The sequence below is a fragment of the Gracilinanus agilis genome, chromosome 4, assembly GCF_016433145.1.
Source record: "Gracilinanus agilis isolate LMUSP501 chromosome 4, AgileGrace, whole genome shotgun sequence".
In the NCBI taxonomy this organism is placed as follows: domain Eukaryota; kingdom Metazoa; phylum Chordata; class Mammalia; order Didelphimorphia; family Didelphidae; genus Gracilinanus; species Gracilinanus agilis.
Window position 1 is genome coordinate 385,824,483 of NC_058133.1, and position 25,789 is coordinate 385,850,271.

The 25,789-nt window shown below is 37.4% G+C and overlaps 1 protein-coding gene across 1 annotated transcript in view; it reads left to right on the top strand.

Annotated features, from left to right (window-relative positions):
- The window catches only part of LAMA2 (laminin subunit alpha 2), a 625,852-nt gene that overhangs the window by 586,669 nt on the left and 13,394 nt on the right, over positions 1–25,789 (top strand). Inside the window, 2 exon segments of the mRNA XM_044676961.1 lie at positions 8,840–9,016; positions 11,190–11,379. Of these exon segments, the coding sequence (XP_044532896.1) occupies positions 8,840–9,016; positions 11,190–11,379 (367 nt within the window).

The window sequence follows — 25,789 nt, forward strand, 5'->3', positions numbered from 1 at the left end:
CTCTCTCTCTCTCTCTCTGTCTCTCTCTCTCTCTGTCTCTCTCTGTCTCTCTCTGTCTCTCTCTGTCTCTCTCTGTCTCTCTCTGTCTCTCTCTCTCTCTCTCTCCCCCTGTAGGTCAGGCTGCTCTACACATTTTCTACCATATTGCCTCAAACAAGGATGGATATCCCATTACTTAGACTCCAGGAGAGGAATTGAGGAGAGTTGTTCATACATTAAAATTTATGAAGAAAATGACCAAGTGACTGCTCCACCATTTTTTTGATATTGTGAGAGAGATGTGAAAGTCCATTTATTTAGTAACTATTAGAGAATAATGTTGTTTGTCATTCTCCACCTTCATAGGATTTGTTTCTTTTCCTCTGTTCAAGAATCTCTATTAGAACATCTGGATTGCTCCTGCTATAATTAAGTTACCTATCTGTATCCCCAAGAACACTTTGAACTTGAAGTAGGTGATGCCTCACTTTCCTGGGGGAGGCTCTACTACCCCCTTCGAGCCACATCTGTTACACTTCTAGAGAAGAGACAAAAGGCATTTGTCTCTTCTCCCTTGTCCACTTGCTTGTCTTCTGCTGTCTTCCACTGTCCACATTCCCCAATCTGTAGTAGTATCTTCAGCAAAATGTCTTTCAAGGGAGTTTGGGGAAATAAAGGAAAGGAAGGGGGTGGAAGAAGTAGACACAACATCACAATTCTTTTCTAAAGAGAAGGAAGAACACCAGTCCCTGCTACTCCCTCCCACAAGTGTACTCAGAGTGATGCATAAATTAATTAGCCCTTCTGAGAATCTTCCTGTCCCTTACCTCTCCATCCTCCCCAGTCCTTTCCCAAACACAAATACACAGAAACACAAAAATAATTCATGGCTCTAGAACTCCTTGACCCTAAAACTTGGTGAATAAAGCAGTAAATCGACAAGTGCCTATAATGTGCCAGGCAGTATGTCAGGTGCAGGGCATACAAGGACAAAACTGAAATAGTTCCTGCTCTCCAAGTTTACAGTCCAATGGGGAAAAGGTGATTTGTGACATCATGTAGAGATGTGTGTATATTATGTACACATATATACATATGTAAGTATATACAAATGTATATGTATATTTAACACATAATATGCTATTTATGTATTCTATTCATATTTACTATATTAGATATTAATAACATTGTATCCTATATATTTGCATTATGTATCATATTTGTGTTATATATATAATATGCCAAAGTTATACACATTATATATAATTTTGTATATATAAAATAATTATTTGCAGCTAGTGAAAATATACCAGGATGATAAATAATAAGGAACAATATGTATGAAGCAAAGTAATGAATAATAATGTAATAGTGGATAATAATTGGAAGAGTATGTTTCTTTTCTCTCAGGGTTGGCCTTACTTTAGTACTACATTACTGATATGAGGAAGCCTCTCTCTTATGTGACTATCCCCACCTTTGGTGCATACTAACTAATCTTCAAGTCAAGGATTCCTATGGTAGGAAGGGACATATACTTAACAATTACATCAGTATTTTAGCTAAAGAGAGGAAGGGCAGTGCAATGAGAAAAGAACCTCAATTCTCATGTTGCCTCTGCCATTTACTACCTACCTGGCAATCATTTTGTCTCACTGGCCTTTCAGTTTCCTACTCTGTAAAATGAAAGAGTTGGACTAGATGACTTCTAGTTCTAAATCTATGTTCCTATGAACCTCTCTCTCTCTCTCTCTCTCTCTCTCTCTCTCTCTCTCTCTCTCTCTCTCACACACACACACACACACACACACACACACACACACACAAAGAGAGCTAGAAGTGGGAGGAGGGAATAGCCCTCTTCACAAGAGGCTCTTCTATATCTTTCATATTTCAGTGCTAAGGATAATGCTGACAATAATTGACCTTCAGTATGTGATTCTTCAGGAAGGGTCAGTACATAGAAAAGTGGGATGCTGGAGATGCTTTTCTGAGGCCTCATTGCAGGCTCAATGTCCTGTTTTTCAGGATACCTCACTGCTGCCCAGAAGTCGGCATCCCTGCAATCTCATCCTAAAGATATTCCTTGAAACCTCTGTTTTTCTGCCATCATTATTTCTCTTAGAACTAATCCTTTGGATTTGGGAAAGGATTCTTAAGAATCAAGTTGATAAAAAATAATTTAGAAAGTTTGCTCCTAAGTGAAGAAAAAGAAACTGTTGCCTGACAATGCAACAAAATATGAATTTCAGCATCGTGTTAGTCCAATCCAAAATACACATACCATATGGACAAAATTCATGAGAAACTAATCTCACTTTATTTTAACACTCGGCAGAATGTTTTATCCCTACCCTTTTATCTTCTGCTCAAAGCCTTCCACCTTAGATCACATATGGTTTGGAGAACTTCATGATTCATTCTTTATGAACTGCAACTGCAATCTTTATTTCTTTTTTTAAAAATCTTGGACAAGAGAGGTGAATTTTCTTTCATTTGAAACTAAATAAATATGTCGATCAAAATACCTTTAAGTGGCTACTATATAGTAGGCACTATACTACATACTAGAGATACAAAGACAAAAGTGAAAAAGGTCTTACCTCTCCTAAGAGTGCTTATATTCTTTCAGGGGACACAACAAACAGATGATAGATGTGATAGACAGATGGGGGAGAGAGAGAGAGAGAGAGAGAGAGAGAGAGAGAGAGAGAGAGAGAGAGAGACAATGAATTACACAAATTCAAGTAAGGTAATGGGTGAGGGATTAGAAGCTGGGGGAAGAAGGAAAGGTTTTATGTAGAAGGTGATGCTTCAGCTGAGTCTTGAATGAAACTAGACATTTTAAGGGACAAATGCAAAAAGGAAGTATGTTCCTAGTGATGGGGAACAGACGCAGAAAGATGAGAGATGGAGTCATAAATGAGGAATAGTACGGAGATTGGTTTGGCTTGTGAAGGGGAATCATTTATAATAAACCTTGAAAATTATGTCAATTAATACAAAGTAACTTCTAGGGAGAAAATACCAACAGCTGGGATAGAGGAGCAATCAGGAAAAGTATCATTTAGCCTCTGGCAAAATCAGTGGATTAAAAATCTTCACTCCAATCAGTGTCAGTGCTAAAATTCTCAAGATTGATGTCGCTCGATATTTTGTTTCCATATATTTCTAAATCTAACCTGTCTTTAGGAAAATATCAAAAAGACCTGAGATACTTATAGCTCCCACATTATTAAAGAGACAGGCTACTACTTGACCCTTCTAGACAGGCCACCTCAGAAGAAAGTAGTGTCAAGTCACATTAAACACTCCAAGCAGAAAATGTCCATTAGACAAGAAAGCCAACTACTATGTTAACTCATGAATTTTTTTTTTCCAATGGCATACTCTGAAGTCGCAGAGTTAGGTTAAAAACCAGTGCTCTAATTTTGATAGGCAGTTTCCTGCTTACTTTTGGAGTTTAGAGAAGGGTGAATATGACTTGGGCTTTGCAATCCAAGCATTTCTTCCTCAAGTCCTTCAAACACATTCACTCCTAGAACTGCAGTTATTGGTTACTGTGGGTTTCACAATTCCTTTCTGTTTTGCCCCCACATCATTTTCATAGTAGCCAACCCACGACTTGGTAGACTGGTACCATCTACAGAGTTCAACCTCTTGATTTCCCAGGTTCACAACCACCTAGAATCCCTGCAGGCTAAATACCATAGGTTTTTCTACTTAGACCCTTCCACAGATTCCCCATAATAGCTCACCAACCTGTTAAGTTTCAAGAGAGAATTTCTATTTTTTTAAGACCTTAGAAGAAACTTATGAAGCTAAAGGGGGAAACCAAATACTATAAAAGGTATTATCATATTCTTATGGACTACTTTTTTTTCCTTAAGCACCTCAACAATTTATATTGAGTGAGAACGTGGAGAGAACTGTGGGACCTGGTGTACATAGTAACCATAATCCACATATTGAGTGTATTTTGAGAGCTTCAAGTATAGATATTTGGATTCTAACTTCAAATCATACTCTTCCCTTGGCAAGCTATGCTACTGAGTAAATCTCAACCCTCTGGAATCTACTTATCAAGTTCTCAATTAGGAGCTCAAGAATCTGAGATCTGGACAGGTTTTTTCCCCTTCTATTATGGTCCTTCTAGAAGATTATAGATGCCATACCACTGACCTGAAGGTATAGAGAGGAAAACCCTCTCCAAATCCAGGTGACAAATTTCATTTTTGATCAGTGCTCACAAATTGTCCTCTTCCTTCAGGTTTCGGGTCTTATACCATCTCACTTTCACACTGGCTGTAGAAGTTGCTTTTTCTTATTACAGCTATGTATTCTGACTAGTCTCCAGATCTGTCTATCATGTCCAGATAATCTGATAAAGATGGCTTAGCTGATATGGAAGATCTTTTAGCTTATGCTTCCAGCTCTGTCACTTGCAGCATGGAGTTTATTATATATACTTCAAGACTCATTTCACACAAAAGAACCACCCCTAAAAACTTTGCATTTGCGCAGAAACACAAATTATGTCATATCAAAACACAATAAAGTTATAGTTTTACAAATAATTTTCCAAAGAAGATAATGCTGGATTAGAAAAAGTCTCAAGGTTAAAAATGAGCCTCACTTTATCTAAAAGTTATTTTGCCTGAGCTTGCCACTCCGTGACCTTGGGACACCTGAAGCAGTTAGAGAGATATACCCACAGCTGCACCTTTACTCTGCTGAGTGAAAAAAAGGCTGTTAACTCATTAAGTGCTGGTTTACTAAGAACTTAAAGTTTTCCTAGAGGCTATAATGTTTTTCAATAAGAAAAGGTGTGGATCATAAAAGGGGTCAAAAGAGGAGTCTTAATGGCTCCCAACAGACTAGGTCACCTAAAATAGATTCCATTCCCTGATTTATTTATTTAGCCTTCCTGGATCTTGAAAGTTGACTTAGTCTTGATGTCAAGTTACTTCTTCTACCTACACTTTACCTGGATCTCAAAACCTATAGTCTAGCTCAGTGATTCCCAAAGTGCTACAGCAATCCAGGGGCGGTGATGGCCACAGGTACATTTGGGGGCAGTGAATAAACTGTAAGGGGGCAGTGATAGTATGTGACAGGGGGCATTAAGTACTATTTTTTTTTTCTGGAAAGGGAGCAGTAGGCCAAAAATGTTTGGAAACCACTGATCTAGCTCACCAGAAGACTCCATGAGTCTGAGTGGGGTATAGTTTCTCTATCCAGACTAAACTTCTAAACCTGTACTCCTCATCCTTGTGGACCCATCCTTACAGATTAAGATAAGTTAAGAAGCCAGAAGTAGTTATATATGTTTTTTCCCAATTTGTAATAAGTCCTGAAGGCAAAGAGAGTTGATTACCAAAAAAAATTAAAAGTTTTAGACATGTCAACAAACACAAAAAAGCATCATGTTCTCACATTTCTCTCCCTCCACCTAATAATAAGGCTAGCTAGGCCATTTCACCAGTATTAGCTTGCAAATTCAGAGATATTTTCATCATAGAAGGCATCATGGTAGATTAGAAAGGACAATGACATCCTCATCTACAATAATAATTCCTGCCAATCCCTACTTCTACCTTCAGTAGCTATACGTTTTATCTTTAAAAACATTTTGTCATTAAAAAGATTTGTCCCATGTTAGACATTGTGCTTGAACTTTCATCCCTTAAATGATTCCAAACTTACATAGCTACTGGGGTATATTTCCTAACTGGCTCAGAGGATCTGGGATCAAATTAAAAAACAATCAGTAAATATTTATTAAATCCCTACTACTTGGGATAACAAAAAAAGACAAAAGACAGTGCCTGCTCTCAAGAAGCCTACAATCCATCTCTAGTACTTACTACTTTTGTAACCTTAGAAAAAGTTAACCTTACTGGGCACCCTTTTTTTTTTTTTTTAGTTTCAGTACAACTTTTATTCTTTTTGAAGACCTAATACAAGGCAGCAAAGCAATTTAAAATAAAAGGCTATAAAGCCATCAAATCTGGAGTTTGAACAAAATTTCAAGGAGGCACACTTTCCCAGCATCCTCCCCACAATTACCTTATAAATGCAAAATTACAACAAACCACCATATATCTTCCCTCTCATCAAAGACCAACTTTATTTTCACAATCTTTTTTGAAAAAACACTGAAAAAAACCTTTTAAACAAAGTAACAAGAAAAATGAATGTTAATTTTAAAAAATTAAATAGCAGCATCCTGGGCAGCAGTTGCTCTCTTTCATGGTGACAATTAGAACAGTAGTTGGAATATTCTTTCCAAATGACCCTAACCCCCTTCCTCATCTAGGATAATGATGTCCCAAACCCCCACCCACAGTAGTTATAGGTGTTATCTTTAAAAACATTTGGCCTTTTGGAACTTTGTCCCAGGGGAGATATTGTGCTTTGAACTATCCTTCTCCTATATGACTCCAAACTTACACAGCTACCAGGTTATGTTTCCTAACTGACTTGGATATCATGCATAAGAAAAGCATAATTATCACACCCAGAAATTAGTTCTTCCCAAGGAGGAACATCAGTAGGACGTCCCAAGCACAATAAGTCATAACCAGCTACAAAATTGGAGCCACTGATTCCCCAAAGCTAAAGTTCACAATGATACATTTTGGACAAGGATTGCTCAGCTAAGTCATGCAGACCAGCCTGCAAGGGGTAGTTTCTCATCAGTACAATAAAAAAATTGGTCTTATATGGATTTTGAGATCCCCTCTTGTTCCAGCTCTGTGAGCCTAAGTACAGCCCAACATGTTCCTTTCTTCAGCAAATACTCTACTACTATTGGGTCAACAAGAACATAAATAAGTTGTAATAATTTAGCTACTAGAATATCAGAGGGAAAAGCATGAATCTTCTCTACAGCCATCCAGAGAAACAGTCATTCAACCTTTTTTTAAAAGATTTCTGTAAAAGAAGGTTCACTGTCTCAGTTTTTAGACAGCTCTAATTGTAAGGAATTGTATGTGAGAGAGTATAAAATCTGTGCATGTGTGTGTGTTTGTTTTCCTTATATTAGGCTGAAATCTACCTGCAAGTAGCGTGCCTATTGTTTCTACTCTTACCTTTACTAAATTCAATTTTTATAACTAGGGAGGTTTGACAAGGTTCACAAAAGTACTTTTAAGTGTGAGGGCCAAAATGTGCTTTCTTCTTATGTCTGACCAAAATAGAGCTAGAACCCAATAATGATAAGTAGGAAGTAGTACAAGATGGAAGCTTATTTCTCCTTGGCTAATCCTTAATGGTGCAGCTGTGATAGATATTTTGTTATGACAGTAGATGTGGTCAGCCAAAAATAAGGTGCATCATTAAAAGCTTTTAGCCAGAAAAGGAGAAATCGCTTAACTATGACTCACATGTTATCCAAAAGCCTCTGGTTTCCTAGAATTTAAAAAAAAAACAACTCTTGTAATTTTCATACCCTATAGTTCCTGCTGACAAGCAGAGTACAATGGAAAATGAGTATATATGTTGCCTTTGATTTCATTTCTCCTTCTATTGTTTCCACAGAACTTCTTCATCTTTCTACTTTGAAAAATGAGCAATGAAATGATTATATTGGACATTCTTTCAATATAATTTACTATATCTATTAGTACTTAAGATATTTTTTAACTTCTACCTCTCTTAGTAGGATTGCCAAAAGGTGGAGAAACTGTCCAGAGACTCCTCAAAGTTAGTTCAGCTCACAGTACATTGCCTTCATTATGTCATCATAGAACTAGATTCCAAAAGTGACCTCAGAGACCATCTAATTTAACTTAATCCTCTCATCTTATAGATGAGGCCATTGGTGCCCAGGGAATTGAATGATTTGCCCAAGATCTCACAGTTAGAAACTGTCAAAGATGAGAATTGAATCCACATCCTTTGACTCCAGAATCAGTATTCAATATATTATACTACATTTGTATCCACTCCCTTTACCTCAAATACAAGAAGCCCATACTCTACCCAGGTTTGTCATCCCCAAAGACATTTTTTGCACCACAAATGAAGCAGAATTTTTAGTAACTTCATAATTTACCTTAATCTCTCCAATAATAAACTTCCATGTCTGTCTGTGCTTATTCTTTGCAGAAAGATCCTATGGCTCCTTCTAACCTCTTGCTTATGTAAAGGGGAAAAGTACATTTGTATTCTATAATCCTTCCTTACATGAGTTGATACTATTGGTAAATGAATAGAGTGAATAAATATATTGCTTCCCTTTTTATAATGTGTTTTTATCTTGTGGAAATCTATTAAGAAAAGTAAATGAATGTCCACTAAAGAAAGTCACTGAAGTTGTTAAATTAACAATAATGACCCTTCCTTGCCCCCTCTGCTCAGGCAAAGATAAATGACACCCAACATCCATTGTAAAATGTACAGTATGTTTGCTGTGTTGTATATTCATGCAATCTAAGAACTCTGGAGTACTATTTGTCCCATAGCAAGAAGATACTAGCTAGCACAAACCAAGAAATAAAGAGGAAAACCAAATGTGACCCCATATTGCTATAAACCCACTGAGCCCTGTAAGATTGACATTATTTCACAGTACAGAAGTCTAGGGTCTCACCATGACAGTGTTGTCAGTCTGCAGACCACAACTGCCATCTCAACTAGAGACTAATATTACTGCAGCATCACTGTCTGCTCTTGTTGAGCTCTTAGAGAGAATTAACAAAAGAGATCCTGAGAGACAATAACATTTGCTTAATGCTCCTGATCATCCCATTTCAGCTCATTCATGGCTACAGTGGGTGGGTATAAAGTGATGGCCATAAACAGTCAGTTTCCAAACCTCATGTATTTTTTATTTTTGTTTTTTATATTTCATCAGCATGTTTACTGTCCAAGTGGATGAAGACAGAAAGCATATGCAGAACCTGACAGCAGAACAATCTATTAGCATTAAAAAACTATTTGTGGGAGGCTCTCCATCTCAATTTCAACCTTCCCCACTCAGAACTATACCTCCTTTTGAAGGCTGTATATGGAATCTTGTCATTAATGCCATGTAAGTAAACTTCTGTATCCTAACTATTATTATTTGTACCAAGATCACTATAACCATTGTACTGTGATCATTTGCAATGCAAGTAGTAAAGTTAAAGAGAAGAAAGTATATATATATATATATATATATATATGTATATGTATATATATTATATAGCATACATATAATATAGAATAGAATATAGAATAGTTATATAAAAATTATACATCTCAGTTTTTATACAAATTTCCCTTAAGAGGTATATAATGAGTCATTTTATTCATGGCAGGAACTGGCATACATGACACAAATAATTGCTAGCCATTTCTAATCCAGGCTGCCTCATTCTCCTCATCTACCACCTCCTACCTGAACTTGGAGTCTGGTCCAAGGACCTTGATAAATGACCTTTTTCGTCTTACCTCACCTAGAACAAGGTCACCATGCTTCTTTTCCTCCTCTTTTTTCTTTTTAAAATATGGATATTTATTTTTGATATTGTTATATTGAAACTCTGGGAGCAGAGAGTCTCACTGTTGATTAACAGGTAAAGACCTTTGGACATCAGAATGTTCCCAGAGGCCATGAGGACAGGAGAAAAAGCGGTTGGCCAGGAGGGGTATAAATACCCTGGCAGCCCTGGCTTTTGGGTCCTTTCATTTCCCTTGGACCTGAGATCTGTAGATCCTGGTCTATTGGGATTTGAGACTTGCTTGGTTCAACCTTGCAAGAGCTCCTGTCTTGTACCTCATTAACATTGCCAACCTGTATCCAGACCGTGAATCTTCTTATTCTACTGACCCCTAGATATTTAGGAATTCAAACCATCTTTAGATATCTAGGTATCCTAGGGCCCGGGAGGGATCCGGGAAGTGGGCAGGAGAAGAAGAAGAGGGTGGAAAAGGAGTGGTTCCTGAAGGCTGAATAGGCATAACATTTAACAGGAAGGAGAAGCTGAAAGACATCAAACAGCAGCTTACTTGCTTTGGTTTGGCTGTGGCCAGGCTGAGCCAGAGGAGCTAACAAGCCAGAATCACTTACTTGCCTACTGCTCTGAGGGATTACTATTACCAAAATTAGTTTAGGGTTTCCCTATTCCTCTTACCATTTCCTAATATTCCTTCTTTGATAAAAATATAGATAAAGCTATTCAAGTACCTTCCTGGAGTGGTTGTTTCATCACTTCTCTGGGAAGGGAACAACACAGTCAGATAAACGTGTCCAAGGCTAATAGAGCCCAATAACCATCATTAATCAACCTCAGGGGGATCTGTCAGGGATATTCATCCATTGACCTGAAGGATCCTGCCTGGGCACTGTTATAAAGGAGGGAGGTGGTACAACATCTAGCTAGGTGGCAAGACTCAGGTGATCTTGCTCTAGCCACATATCTGAACTACCACTGCTGTCACCTAATTAACAGTGGTAGTATTCAGTTTACCCTCTCTCTATCTGCCCATGTATTTATAACAATATATAACATAATATAATATGTAATATAACAATAATAGAATCCATATGCTTTGTTTTAAATATATAATAAATTATATTAAATATACTTGCCCAGGAGAAACAAATTCTCACATTAGCTATATCCATAAATTTTTCTCATTCTTTCTTATCCCCTTCCTTACTCCTCCCACTCCCCAAAATGGCAAGTAATAGTATATAGGTTGTACATATATTATCATATATTACATATATCTCTGTCATATTATGAAATAAGACATACTTCTTACACTAGAAAAAAATTGACAGAGGAAATAAAGTGAAGAATGGTATATTTTGACCTATCTTTGGATTCCATCTGCTCCTTTTATTGCTATGGCCTACACTCTAAACATCTTCCCCATTGCCCTCACCCCAGAATATAAGCACCTTCAAGGTAGAGATTCCCAAATGTGTCCATATTTTATTTCCCCAGTGCTTAATAAAGTACCCAATACATCCTGTGTTTATTGAATGCTTTTTCTTTTATTCATTCATTCAATTTTGCCTTTTATTGGAGAAACAAGTCTGATTCCAGGCACAAATATACTTTGGGAAATAGATAAGGAGAAAGTTTTAAATTTTGAAGCCAAATTCAGATCTGTATTGATGGACTTCAAAGCAGTAGAGTGATCTATATTTGCTGTAAGGCAGCAAGATGAACAAATTAGAACATAAATCTTGCCATTTCCTTATATTCTTTTAGCCCAATGGACTTTGCTGAATCTGTGTCCTTCAAAAATGCGGACATTGGTCGCTGTCTAGATCACAAACCTGGTGAAGAAGAAGTTCCTTCAGAACAAATTATTTTCCCACCTGATTCTGGCCTTCAGGAGAAGGAGACCACACCAGCTTTTCCACTCCCCTCTCCACCGCCTACACCTGCTCTTTCTCATGTAAGTTTTTACATTCACTCAAGTATCAAAATAGAAACAATGGCATTATTACTAGAGAAGAACAACAAATTATTATTTAATTCTATTTCCTCTTTGAATTAATCATCTTTTTTCTTGAAATGTAGTAGATGATTCAAACTAGATTACCTTTTGACACTACCTGGATTAATATTTCTTTTCCCCCTAAATAAAGCTCCAATCATCAGGTCATGACAACTTGAAATAAGAAGTAGCATAACGTTTCACATTATTCTTCCTCTGATTCATCCATTCCATAAAGTCAACCCTTAAGAGTTAACATTTCACAGGGTAAATCTAAAAGGTACTAATAGCCTACTGAAACAACAGCAATAATGATGATGATGATGATGATGATGACAGCTAACACTTAAAGAACTTTAAGGTTTATAAAATACTTTACATATATCATTGATCTTCACAACAATCCTAGGAGGTAAGTGCTATTCTGATCCATTTTACAAAAGAGTAAACTGAGGCTAATAAAGATTTTTAAAGTGATTTGTCCAGGGTCACACAGCTATAGAGGCAGGTTTTGAATCTCCAATAAAAATTTTTTTCTCCAGTTTCAACAAACCACATTTTAAAAAAATAATAATCCTTTTCTTACATCTTAGAATCAATACTGTGTATTGGTTCCAAGGCAGAAGTAGTAGAGGCTAGGGGCAATGTAGGCTAAGTGACTTGCCCAGGATCACACAACTAGGAAGTATCAGAGGTTATATTTGAACCCAGGAATTCCTGTCTCTAGGCCTGGCTNTGTATATATATTATATAGCATACATATAATATAGAATAGAATATAGAATAGTTATATAAAAATTATACATCTCAGTTTTTATACAAATTTCCCTTAAGAGGTATATAATGAGTCATTTTATTCATGGCAGGAACTGGCATACATGACACAAATAATTGCTAGCCATTTCTAATCCAGGCTGCCTCATTCTCCTCATCTACCACCTCCTACCTGAACTTGGAGTCTGGTCCAAGGACCTTGATAAATGACCTTTTTCGTCTTACCTCACCTAGAACAAGGTCACCATGCTTCTTTTCCTCCTCTTTTTTCTTTTTAAAATATGGATATTTATTTTTGATATTGTTATATTGAAACTCTGGGAGCAGAGAGTCTCACTGTTGATTAACAGGTAAAGACCTTTGGACATCAGAATGTTCCCAGAGGCCATGAGGACAGGAGAAAAAGCGGTTGGCCAGGAGGGGTATAAATACCCTGGCAGCCCTGGCTTTTGGGTCCTTTCATTTCCCTTGGACCTGAGATCTGTAGATCCTGGTCTATTGGGATTTGAGACTTGCTTGGTTCAACCTTGCAAGAGCTCCTGTCTTGTACCTCATTAACATTGCCAACCTGTATCCAGACCGTGAATCTTCTTATTCTACTGACCCCTAGATATTTAGGAATTCAAACCATCTTTAGATATCTAGGTATCCTAGGGCCCGGGAGGGATCCGGGAAGTGGGCAGGAGAAGAAGAAGAGGGTGGAAAAGGAGTGGTTCCTGAAGGCTGAATAGGCATAACATTTAACAGGAAGGAGAAGCTGAAAGACATCAAACAGCAGCTTACTTGCTTTGGTTTGGCTGTGGCCAGGCTGAGCCAGAGGAGCTAACAAGCCAGAATCACTTACTTGCCTACTGCTCTGAGGGATTACTATTACCAAAATTAGTTTAGGGTTTCCCTATTCCTCTTACCATTTCCTAATATTCCTTCTTTGATAAAAATATAGATAAAGCTATTCAAGTACCTTCCTGGAGTGGTTGTTTCATCACTTCTCTGGGAAGGGAACAACACAGTCAGATAAACGTGTCCAAGGCTAATAGAGCCCAATAACCATCATTAATCAACCTCAGGGGGATCTGTCAGGGATATTCATCCATTGACCTGAAGGATCCTGCCTGGGCACTGTTATAAAGGAGGGAGGTGGTACAACATCTAGCTAGGTGGCAAGACTCAGGTGATCTTGCTCTAGCCACATATCTGAACTACCACTGCTGTCACCTAATTAACAGTGGTAGTATTCAGTTTACCCTCTCTCTATCTGCCCATGTATTTATAACAATATATAACATAATATAATATGTAATATAACAATAATAGAATCCATATGCTTTGTTTTAAATATATAATAAATTATATTAAATATACTTGCCCAGGAGAAACAAATTCTCACATTAGCTATATCCATAAATTTTTCTCATTCTTTCTTATCCCCTTCCTTACTCCTCCCACTCCCCAAAATGGCAAGTAATAGTATATAGGTTGTACATATATTATCATATATTACATATATCTCTGTCATATTATGAAATAAGACATACTTCTTACACTAGAAAAAAATTGACAGAGGAAATAAAGTGAAGAATGGTATATTTTGACCTATCTTTGGATTCCATCTGCTCCTTTTATTGCTATGGCCTACACTCTAAACATCTTCCCCATTGCCCTCACCCCAGAATATAAGCACCTTCAAGGTAGAGATTCCCAAATGTGTCCATATTTTATTTCCCCAGTGCTTAATAAAGTACCCAATACATCCTGTGTTTATTGAATGCTTTTTCTTTTATTCATTCATTCAATTTTGCCTTTTATTGGAGAAACAAGTCTGATTCCAGGCACAAATATACTTTGGGAAATAGATAAGGAGAAAGTTTTAAATTTTGAAGCCAAATTCAGATCTGTATTGATGGACTTCAAAGCAGTAGAGTGATCTATATTTGCTGTAAGGCAGCAAGATGAACAAATTAGAACATAAATCTTGCCATTTCCTTATATTCTTTTAGCCCAATGGACTTTGCTGAATCTGTGTCCTTCAAAAATGCGGACATTGGTCGCTGTCTAGATCACAAACCTGGTGAAGAAGAAGTTCCTTCAGAACAAATTATTTTCCCACCTGATTCTGGCCTTCAGGAGAAGGAGACCACACCAGCTTTTCCACTCCCCTCTCCACCGCCTACACCTGCTCTTTCTCATGTAAGTTTTTACATTCACTCAAGTATCAAAATAGAAACAATGGCATTATTACTAGAGAAGAACAACAAATTATTATTTAATTCTATTTCCTCTTTGAATTAATCATCTTTTTTCTTGAAATGTAGTAGATGATTCAAACTAGATTACCTTTTGACACTACCTGGATTAATATTTCTTTTCCCCCTAAATAAAGCTCCAATCATCAGGTCATGACAACTTGAAATAAGAAGTAGCATAACGTTTCACATTATTCTTCCTCTGATTCATCCATTCCATAAAGTCAACCCTTAAGAGTTAACATTTCACAGGGTAAATCTAAAAGGTACTAATAGCCTACTGAAACAACAGCAATAATGATGATGATGATGATGATGATGACAGCTAACACTTAAAGAACTTTAAGGTTTATAAAATACTTTACATATATCATTGATCTTCACAACAATCCTAGGAGGTAAGTGCTATTCTGATCCATTTTACAAAAGAGTAAACTGAGGCTAATAAAGATTTTTAAAGTGATTTGTCCAGGGTCACACAGCTATAGAGGCAGGTTTTGAATCTCCAATAAAAATTTTTTTCTCCAGTTTCAACAAACCACATTTTAAAAAAATAATAATCCTTTTCTTACATCTTAGAATCAATACTGTGTATTGGTTCCAAGGCAGAAGTAGTAGAGGCTAGGGGCAATGTAGGCTAAGTGACTTGCCCAGGATCACACAACTAGGAAGTATCAGAGGTTATATTTGAACCCAGGAATTCCTGTCTCTAGGCCTGGCTCTCAATCCAAACAATTAACATTTTAATTTAATTTAATTTTTTTATTTTTTATTTAAGTATTTTTTCATGGTTACATGATTCATGTACTTTACCCCCTCTTCCCGCTCCTCCCTCCCTCCCACAGCCAACAAACCAACACTGGATTATAAGTATATCATCACTCAATACCTATTTCCATATTAATCATTTTGTAATTGTCTTCTAAAACCCAAAACTCCACATCCTATACCCATATAAACAAATGAAAAATCAAATATTTTCCTTCTGTGTTTCTATTCCCACATTTCTTTCTCTCAATGTAGATAGGATTCCTTCTCATAAATCCCTCAGGATTGTCCTGAATCATTGCATTGCTATCAATAGCAAAGTCTATTCTATTTGATCATTCCACAATGTTTCAGTTACTGTGTACAATGTTCTCCTGGTTCTGCTCATTTAACTCCACATCTGTTTGTGGATGTCTTTCCAGCTCATATGGAAATCCTCCAGTTCATCATTCTTTACAGCATAATAGTATTCCATCACCATCATATATCACAGTTTGTTCAGCCATTCCCCAAATGAAGGACACACTCTCATTTCCCAATTCTTTGCTACCACAAAGAGTGCTGCTATAAGTATTTGTGTACAAGTCTGTTTATCTATGATCTCTTTGGGGTACAAACCTAGCAGTGGTATGGCTGGATCAAAGGGCAGGCAGTCTTTTAAAGCCCCTTGGGCATAGTTCCCAATTGCCTTCCAGAATGACAACTCGAATTTTGAAAGCTTCTCCTCTCTCTGAGACCTTGGGCTAGGCAATGACCATACGAAGACAAAAGGAAAATAACCCCAGAGATCAAGAAACTGACATGTAATTGTGATGGCATAATATGAATAAAAATTTGTGGATACTTTGATTTCTTTAAATGTCACTCCTTGGCTTCCAAATATCTATTCTACTTCTGCTCTAGAACACTAAAATCGATTCCTGCTTCTGTCATAACAGTTTCTCAGATGTTTAAAGACAGCTACTAGTTCTCCCTAAAATGGCTTTTTGATCCTATCTTCCTGACCATGATCTTTCAAAAATCAGTGTAAATGGCTCCTTGAGAACACCTACAGGTCTTCCCTTTACCCAAGGGTGTAATTTGTGTAGGCCTAAAGACATAATTTCATTCAAACAGTAGATGTAGTTCAGCTTTAATATCTAGTATTTTTAAAGTGCTTGGCACAGTGCCTGGCACCTAGTAGGTGCTTCTTAAATGTTTATTCCCTTCCCTTCCCTTCTAGAGGCATTGATGCCCTTTGCACCAATATTTATTCACTCCTTCCAGATTGAAAATCAGTCTTGGTGGGGAAGAAAGGAGGAATTAAATGCATGTTTTCTCTCTGAAGTCTATTAGCATGATACCAATTCATCACTGATGCATGGATTTGGAGCCAGAAAGGACTTCAGATCCCATCTAATTCAAACTCCTCATATTGCAGATAAGGAAATTAAATCCTGAGAAGTGCAATACTTTGTCATACAATGAATAATCACCAGAGTTAGAATTTGAACACAAAACCTTTGATTTCAAATCTAATGCTTTTCCCATTATACCATACTATAGTAAAAACAAAAAATAGAAAAATGCCCTATCCTAAAAAAAAATGGAATCAGAAAACTCTGCTGTTAATCACAGCCTAGGAGAGAGAAGAGTGTATTAATATAGATAGCTCTTTTCCTTGTTAATATTCTTATTCTGAACATAGAAAAAAAAAAGCCCATTTTATTAACTGGGACTTTTTTCCCTAAGCTTTTCATAACTTTTTTTTCATCAGTTATGTGTATCTCCTTCAATCTTTTTTGCATATAGCTTTTTATGTGCAAATTTAACTCATAGAATTCTGTATGTAATCCCGCTGGATTACTTAAGTCATAGGACTTAAAACTGGAAGGAATCTTAGAGATCATCTAGACCAATTTTGTATTTGAGGAAATGGGCTTTGAGGAAATTTGTGAGTTGGCCTATTTGAATAAAAAACCAGATTTGAACCTAGATCCTCTGGCTCCAAACCAAATGCTTTTAATGGACCATCATCCATATTATCCCCTCTTCTCCCTTGATATTTTTAATTATAGATTTTCTGAATTGCATATTTTGGAATCTTCTATACTTTTATTGCCTCAGGGACTGCTCTTAACAATTAATGGAATACTAGACCAATATAGTGAATTTCACGTCAGGAAGTTCTGAATTCAAATCTAGATTTGGACATTCATTAGCTTGGTGGTCCTTAGAAAGTCACTTGGGGCAGCTGGGTAGCTCAGTGGATTGAGAGCCAGGCCTAGAGATGGGTGGTCCTAGTGTTCAAATCTGGCCTCAGGCATTTCCTAGCTGTGTGACCCTGGGTGAGTCACTTGACCCTCATTGCCTAGCCCTTAGGACTTCTGTCTTAGAACCAATATATATTGGTTCTAAGGCAGAAGGTAAGGATTTTTTTTAAGTCATTTAAAATCTATTTGCCTCATTTGCCTCAATTATAAAATGGATTTTATAGCACCTACCTTTCAGGGTTTCTGTGAGTCTCAAATGAGATACTATTTCTTTTAAGAAATAGAGCTCTTAAAAAAGTTTGTGGCACATAGAAGGTACTATATAAATATATATTCTCACATCATGATTAGGCAGTGGTCTTAGAGCCTGAAGACTTGGGCTCATGTCCTACCTCTGACACATAAGGTAACCCTGAGCAAGGCATTTAACCTCCTAATGCTCTGGGTAACTCTGTACAAGATGCAGAGAACTTGTCAGAATGTCAAATAACACATATTTATTAAGAACCTATTATGTGCCACGTACTATGCTAAGTAAAAAAGATAAAAAGACAGTCAAAAAACAGTCCCTACTCTCAAGGAGCTCATAATCGTACAAGGGACACAACATGGAAAGTTTTTAAACAAATATGGCATAGACAGGATAAATAGGAAATAATAGAGGGAGGGAGGGAATTCCTCATCTTGAAGTTCCTCAATTTCAGTAAATTCACAAAGCCAGTGTCGAACCCTATCTTTCTTTATTCCTATCTATCATCTCTTAATTTTTTTACATCGATAGTTTTCAATAATCTTTTTTGACATTTTGTGATCTGTGTTCTTTACCTCTTTCCTAACTTCCCTCCCCTCAAGAATACAGGTAATATGATAGAGGTTGTACATATGTACATATTTAATATATAATTTCCATGTTCATCATATTGTGAAAAAAGATGCATATCACTTACATTAGAGAAAAAATCAGAGAAAAAAAGTGAATCTGCATTCGGATTTTATCAGTTCCTTCTATGGTAGTAGACCGTCTTTTTCATCATGAGTCCCTTAGGGTTGTCCTGGATCCTTGTATTACTGATAGTAGTTAAGTCCTTCATAGATGATCATCACATGTTATTTGCTGTAACAGTGTACAGTGTCCTCCTGGTTCTGCTCACTTGACTTTGTATCACTTCATATAAGTTTTTCTCTAGGTTTTTTGGTGATTATCTTGTTTGTCATTTCTTTTAATGGTGCAATAATATTCCATTACAATCATATACCACAATTTGTTCAGCCATTCCCTAATGCATATATAACCTATTTGTAAATTGGAGACTATCTATGAACCTGAGGTCTGGCTGGTAGGACCTTCTCTGAGGCACTTGCATCTACTACTTCCCACTCTTTATCCCACCCATCAATACAGAGAGAAGTGTGGCTACTTGAATTCACCACATTCAACATATAGCTCTATGCCAAAGGCATACACAGAGGCTCAAGAATCTCTACAAGCAGTCCTACCCCATGGGAAAGATTCCAATATCATTTCCCAGACAGATCCAACCACAGAACAGTCTGTTAGCAGAACCCACAGCAGCTAGTTTGAAGAATCTGGTGACATGAAATATCTCCAGCATAAAGGAGAATTGGGAAAGTTTGAAGCAAAATAGAGGAAATTAAACTTGTTTTCCTACTGAAAAAGATTACTTCACAAACTAAGTGTTTTTGAGACATTCATGTTTTCAAATTTAATATTTTAAGTGGAAACTAGCACTAGCAACAATATTTTCTCATAAAACCTCCATTCTTATCGGAGGGAAGACCAAGATTCTGAGAAATACAGTTTAAAAGTTCCCTGATTATAGTAAAATACTCCCAGATGGGCACTTTCGATTCTTGAGCACAGAAGCAATAGTATATTCTGACTGTCAAACTCCTTGGATATTTCTCGTGGGGGAAAAAACATTTTGTCCGATGGTAACTAGTCCTCTTGAAGTATGCATTATATCTGTACCAAGTGTTTGTTTATGGCTTGCTTTGCTTGAGTAGGTTTACATGCCCAGAAAGTTGAACTTTTAACCCCAGTCAAGAGGCTGAAATATGAAAGCTGGGAGAGTAGGATTGAACAGGGTATATTAGAAGTATCACTGTACTGGGTAAGCATGAAAGCTATTTCTCTACCAGGACTGATGCTGCTGTTTTAAAAGCTAGTACAGCATTTTCCTGAACAGAGAGCAAATGTGTCTAGACACTGATGACTATTTAAAGGCAAATTAGAACACGGACACAGTGCTTCAAAAAGTTCTGGTTTTTTTTTTTAGTTAACTGTCCACAGACTGTAGAAAGGTGGTTTTGCCAAGTGTCTGTAATTTATAGGAGTTCATGGACAGAGAATTAGCCACACTTTACCTTGCCATTAAACAACAGGAGAGTTGTCATTCTTTAAATATTAAAAGTAGTGGTGGTGGTTGTCTTTCATACTTTGAAGAGCACCAAAATGATATCGCTATGTTAGGATCAGTATACAAATGAGTCTGACTGTGGTTGATCAAACCAATACATACTTGGAAGGCTCTACCACAAGTTGGGCATAAATAGCCCATATGAGCATTTGGGATGGAGAGGTCTCTAAATTTCTTCCATTTCATGTTTCTTTTGAACTATTGAAATTCTGCTTTGCTCATGGAGCACAGCCCATTCTTTGATACAGGCATGCCATGCAGGATGGTCCTGCGCCAGTGCCAAAATATTTTAAATGGTGTTGTGAAAAGCCCTCAAATGCTAAATGTCAGCATTTACTCACTTATTTGTTATAGGACATCATAAAAAGAGTATGTCACTTGTGTACCTATTTTGATCTCAATTCAATTAGTGAGTTTATGAAATCTAAAAAGGAGAAAATGATAGATTTTTCCCCACTTTTTTAACTGGCCACACTAATGACAAGTCTAAAGATACATATTATTGATTATTCACTTTACAAAAAAGAATAGTATTGAAATGTTTTGCATGATAATACGTGTACAACTTAGATTGAATTGCTTTTCAACTTCAGGAGGTAGGAGGGCAAAGGGACGGAAACAACAGGAATCATATCCCTTTGGAAAAATTATGTGTAAATTTGTTATTAAAATAAAATGAAAATGAAAAACCATACATCTTATTTAAGTCAAGTTTGAAGAAAGCAACTCATATCTAACCTATGTGATTGTTAACTAACTAAATGCTAGACAGAGTTCAAAAATGCATTTCACCAGGGCCATCCATCCACCAGCAACAGGAAAGAACTATTTCTTCTTACTGCCCTGAATGATAAAAATAGTGCACTGAAGGTGAAAAGTTATTCCTTCCATTATCCATCAATGGTTCTGACCACTTCAGAAAAAATTTCCCCAGAGCTCTGTTGGTGAAACTATGACACAAGTGCCAGGGGTGGGGGGAAGGAGGGCTGCTCTGCTCCCCCTTTCCACGCATGCCTGAGGATATTTCTCGTGCCATCCGCCCCTCTGCCCAGTAGCCCAATGGAAGCGCTTCCTCCCTCCCCTGTCTGGGGGCCAGTGGGGGTTCACAGGCGATGTGGGGGTTGCAGTTTGCAGTCTCTAAAAGGTTCACCACCACTGCCCTAGAACAACATGCAGTGTCTCTACCCTGTCTATACAGCCACCAAGCCACCCACAATTAGTCATTTTTTCCAGTTTTAGGATCTTCCCCAAAATAGCTAGTTATTCAGTAGCTGCTTGTTTTGCATTGAACAGGATGAGGCACTAAGTAGCAAACAATGTGTCCTGATTTTTTGGTTACTGTTTTTTCCCCTTACAGTAGCGCTACTTTGGAATTCTGACCACGAGGTGGCAGAATTGTAACACGTTGAGATTGGTTTGCACTCTTGTAACAAAGGTACTCTGCAATGAGGGCTTAAAAAGTCAGTGCTTTCAAAGCAAGCTGGCCAAAACATCTCCCTGATGAGGCTGACGCTCCGCCTTATTTCAGAGTAACGGGATCTTATTGTGTACATTGAAATTTCTGGTCCTTTTAAATCGTTTCACTAGAGTCCTCTTCCTGATTTCTAGAACAAGCGTCAAAATAAAGCTCTACTTCTTCAGTGCAGCCAATTAGCCCCAAATCTTAGATGACAAAATACCTTTCTGTTTTTGTTTTTGTTTTTTTTCCAATCTTTGGGCACCTTCTGCTTCTCTTTTAAAATAAGAAGGAAAATCTCTTGCTCTAATTTTGGAACTTGAGGACCCATGGCTAAATCCCAGCTCAGCTACTTATTACCTATGTGACCTTGTAACTCCTCGGAAGTCTTTGATTTTCTCATATCTAAAGAAAAGAAGATTGGCCTAGAATGATTTTAAGAACCCACCTCCCAGCTCTAACACTAATAATCTTACAAACTACTACCAGAAAGTGAGTGCTCCACAAATCCCATCTCTAATGTGGGGGAGTCAAGAAAGTAGAAGGGGGGGACCCTCAAAGGGGATAAAAGCAGATTTATAAAAAAGCATGATCACTTCATTGTTTAGCCTCCTGTTACAAATAGTAAACAGATTGCAGGAGTCATCCTTGGTGATTGAGGTTAGGGAGACACAAAACCAAAGTGGTTCAGTTTCCTACTTTGGCAGTAACACTTAGAATTACCTGTTGTCGGTTGCCATTATTTATCTGCTCTGACCTTGACTAATCTGAGAACAGTGTTTTCATTAACCACTGCTTCCGCCTCATGTTATTTCCTGTTTCTGGGGCTGACGGGTGACAGAAGTCAAGCCCACGGGGTTCATGTCATCTTTTGCCTCGGTGGTGACAACTGCTTTCAGACTTTCCATTATCTGTGGGAACTGCCTAAATCATGGATTCTAAATTTGTTTTTGTTTTTTTTTTTTTGGTCATAGATCCCATTGGCATTCTGGTGAAACCTGTGAACCCTTTCTCAGAATAACGCTTTTTAAATGCCTATAGTAAAAATGCATAGGACTAAAAAGGAAACCAATTATATTGAAATAGCAATTTTTAAAAATGGCGGTGGTTGTTTCCTAAGTTTGCTGACCTCTGGTTAAGAACACCTGAGTCCTGATGATCTATTTAAAGGCTTGCCCTTTTCCAGTAAGGAATTGGATTATTAAAGAGCACCTTTTCCAGGGAGACAGGAAGTGGCCTTTAGGTCAGGATCAGCTAGCTTCCTGTTTCATAGAAAAACACAGTACACTCCTCTAGTTCTGAGGGACACGTGTTCAACCACAGTTTTTATAGACTCAGACAACCAGGTGGCCTGGTGTGTGAAGGTACAGGTGCTCTCTAGGACACATAGTGTAAATGTTTCATGTAATACTACAGATATCATTTTGTCTTTCTTATTGGTGTTGTAGTAGTAGAGAAGTTCATAATTACCTTCCTATTTAAAGTTACAGTCTTCAAGTCTAAGAGGGTGGCAGCTGCATCAAAATGACCTCTTGGTGATATTCCTTCAGCCTACCCATTACTCCCTAATTCCTCATTCTTACCTGACTTTTTCAATCATCCCCTTTTAAAAGAGAAGAGTGAATCTGTGCCATTGCTAAGAGAGTTTGGAGCAGTTTAATCAAATTCTGCCCTCTCATGGATTCACTCACTGCAGGTAGGAATCTATTACAGAATTTACAGAGATGACCGTAGCAGGGTGAAAAGGTATATAGATTATTGGGGCTATTTTCCTTGGCAATGGAGATATCTCAAACATGTGAATGGTTAGCACCGGTCCCAGCCCCCAATTCTATTTGTAATATTGGCTGCTGAGATAGAAAGCTACTAAGACTTTTCCATCTGTGCTATTTTTTGCAGTTAGCCAATGTGTCTTAGGGAAGGTGCTGTATATTCATCCCAAATAGGGTTCATTAGTGCAGATGAATAACATTTCCACCCACTGCTCATTGAATATCAGTGTGGATTGTTACCACAGTTTGTCTTTTTATAGCCAGCCCCCAAAACAAGCCATCCGATGGGGGAGGGGGGTGTATAAACATAAAGAGTTACTTAAAAGCCTTTTCATAATACCAAAAGCATTTTACCTCCTATTGCTTTCTGTTTGGCCTAGCTTAAGAAAAGAAAAAAGAGAGAAGGAGGGAGAGATAGAGTGGAGGGAAGAAAATTTTCCTTTTCAAATCAAAATTCCCCATGTTGGAATGAATCACAACTGAGACACACTCTATAGGAAAGGACAAAGTGGCATGCAGGTATTGCTGAATTCTGCTTTCTGGCCACCTCTTCTAAGTCAGCATTTAGTCAGAGGTTAGGACCAATCATAGTGAAGGAGGGCAGGATTCAAATGTAGATGTGTTGGTCCAAGTACATGCTTTTTCTTAAGGATCGCCATTGGATAGACTCCTAAGTTGAGAAGGAAGAGAATGAGGACCTTCATCATTTCAGCCTGATCTGCTTATCTGTGAGAGTGAGGGCTGCAAGATAAGGAAAAGTCCCAGCTAGTTATTCGTCTTGTGTCCCTGGAAGAGCACCCTAGAATGCTGATGCTTCAATGGCGTGAATCTAGTTACAGTGAGTTATGGCTAAGAATGTACTGGGTTTCCTAGCAACAAGCCATTAAGGGTTTGAATAGACCAACTTACAAGTTTAATTCACTAACTTAAAAGTCTAAATATGCCATGACTTTCTAAAGGACCAGACTTTTGTTTAATAAGGAAAGAAAAAAAAACACTGGAAGAAAAAATGTATGAAACATTTGTTTTCTCTTTAGAAATGTTTGTAATAGCCAGCATTTGTATGACTCCTTAAAGTTTGTAAAGCAATATATATAATTACCTGATCTCATATCCTTGGTACACATTTTGTCATTTCATTTAGTAGTGAAGTTTTTTTTTTCCCCTTTCTTTTTTTAATTCAAAGATATTTTATCTCCCCAGTTAAATATAATGATAATTTTTCCACATGCATTTTCCAAAATTATAAGATCCAAACTGTCTCCTTTCCCCCAGCAGGAGATGGCAATCAAATTGTACTGGGTTATATATATTTTCATGCAAAATTTCCCTATTGGTCATTGTTTTAAGATCACACTCACAGAAAACCAAAACCCCCAAATAAAACCATAAATACACTGATATGAAAAATAGTATCCTTTGATTTGTATGTATTTGACTCCAATAGTTCTTTTTCTGGCGGTGGATAGCATTCCCTGTCATAAGTCTTTCATTGTTATCCCAAATCATTGCATTGCTGAGAGTAGTCATGTTTTCACAGTTTTGATCATCATTCAACATCGTTGTTACTGTATATAGTGTTCTACAGGTTCTGCTTATTTTGCTCCACATCAGTTCATGCAGATCTTTCCAGCTTTTTCTGAAATCATCTTGCTTATCATTTCTTATGGCATAATAATATTGTATCTCCAACATATACCACAATTTGTCCAGCCATTCCCTAATTTCTGGACATCCCCTCAATTTTCAATTCTTTGCCACCACAAAAAGAGCTGCTATAAATATTTTTGTATAAGTAGGACCTTTCCCCTTTTTAATTATCTCTTTGGGATACAGACACAGTATTGGTATTATAGGACCAAAGGGTATGCACAGTTTTATGACCTTTTGGGCATAGAAAAGAATATGTCTTGTGAAAACAAAGATCATTTTAATGCTGACCTAAGTGCAAAAGGATTTAGAAGGTGTTTCTTTCCAGAGTGCTTTCTTGGTGGCAGCTAAGTAGGGCCAGACATTATCACTGACTCATGGGGCATGTCTGTCAAGGGCAAGTCATGGCTTCAGGACAGAACCCTGCCCCTCTGCTTGCAAAGCAACGTAACTCAAGAGGGGAAAGAACAAGCACTGCTCAAGAGTTGGACAGAGGCGATTGTCATATCTTTAAGCATGAATCTATCCTAAAAGAATAGGAGCAATATTAGATTAGCTAAGGTCAGTGAGATGACTCAGAGGGTAGAGAACTAGGCCTAGAGACAGGAGTCCTAGGTTCAAATGTTGTCTCAGATATTGCCTAACAGTTGTGTGACCCTGTGTAAGTCACTTAACCAAATTGTCTAACCCTTACTGTTCTTCTGCCTTGGAACTGATATTTAGTATCAGTTCTAAAATAGAAGGTAAAGGTTTTATATATACATATATACACATAGATAGATAGATAGATAGATATACACCTACACATAGATATAGATATATATTACATTAGCTAAGGATTAGGGAGCCAGTATCTACTTTGGTGAGGTAGGAGAGAATACCTACTCCATAGCTTTCGCCTTCCTCTCTGTGTACCACCCCAAGCTCCACAGCATGGTAAAGAGGGCATTTTAGATCTGAAATTGTGTCCCTGTGCCTCCTGGGTTATTTCTACCTATAATGATGAAGTGTCTGA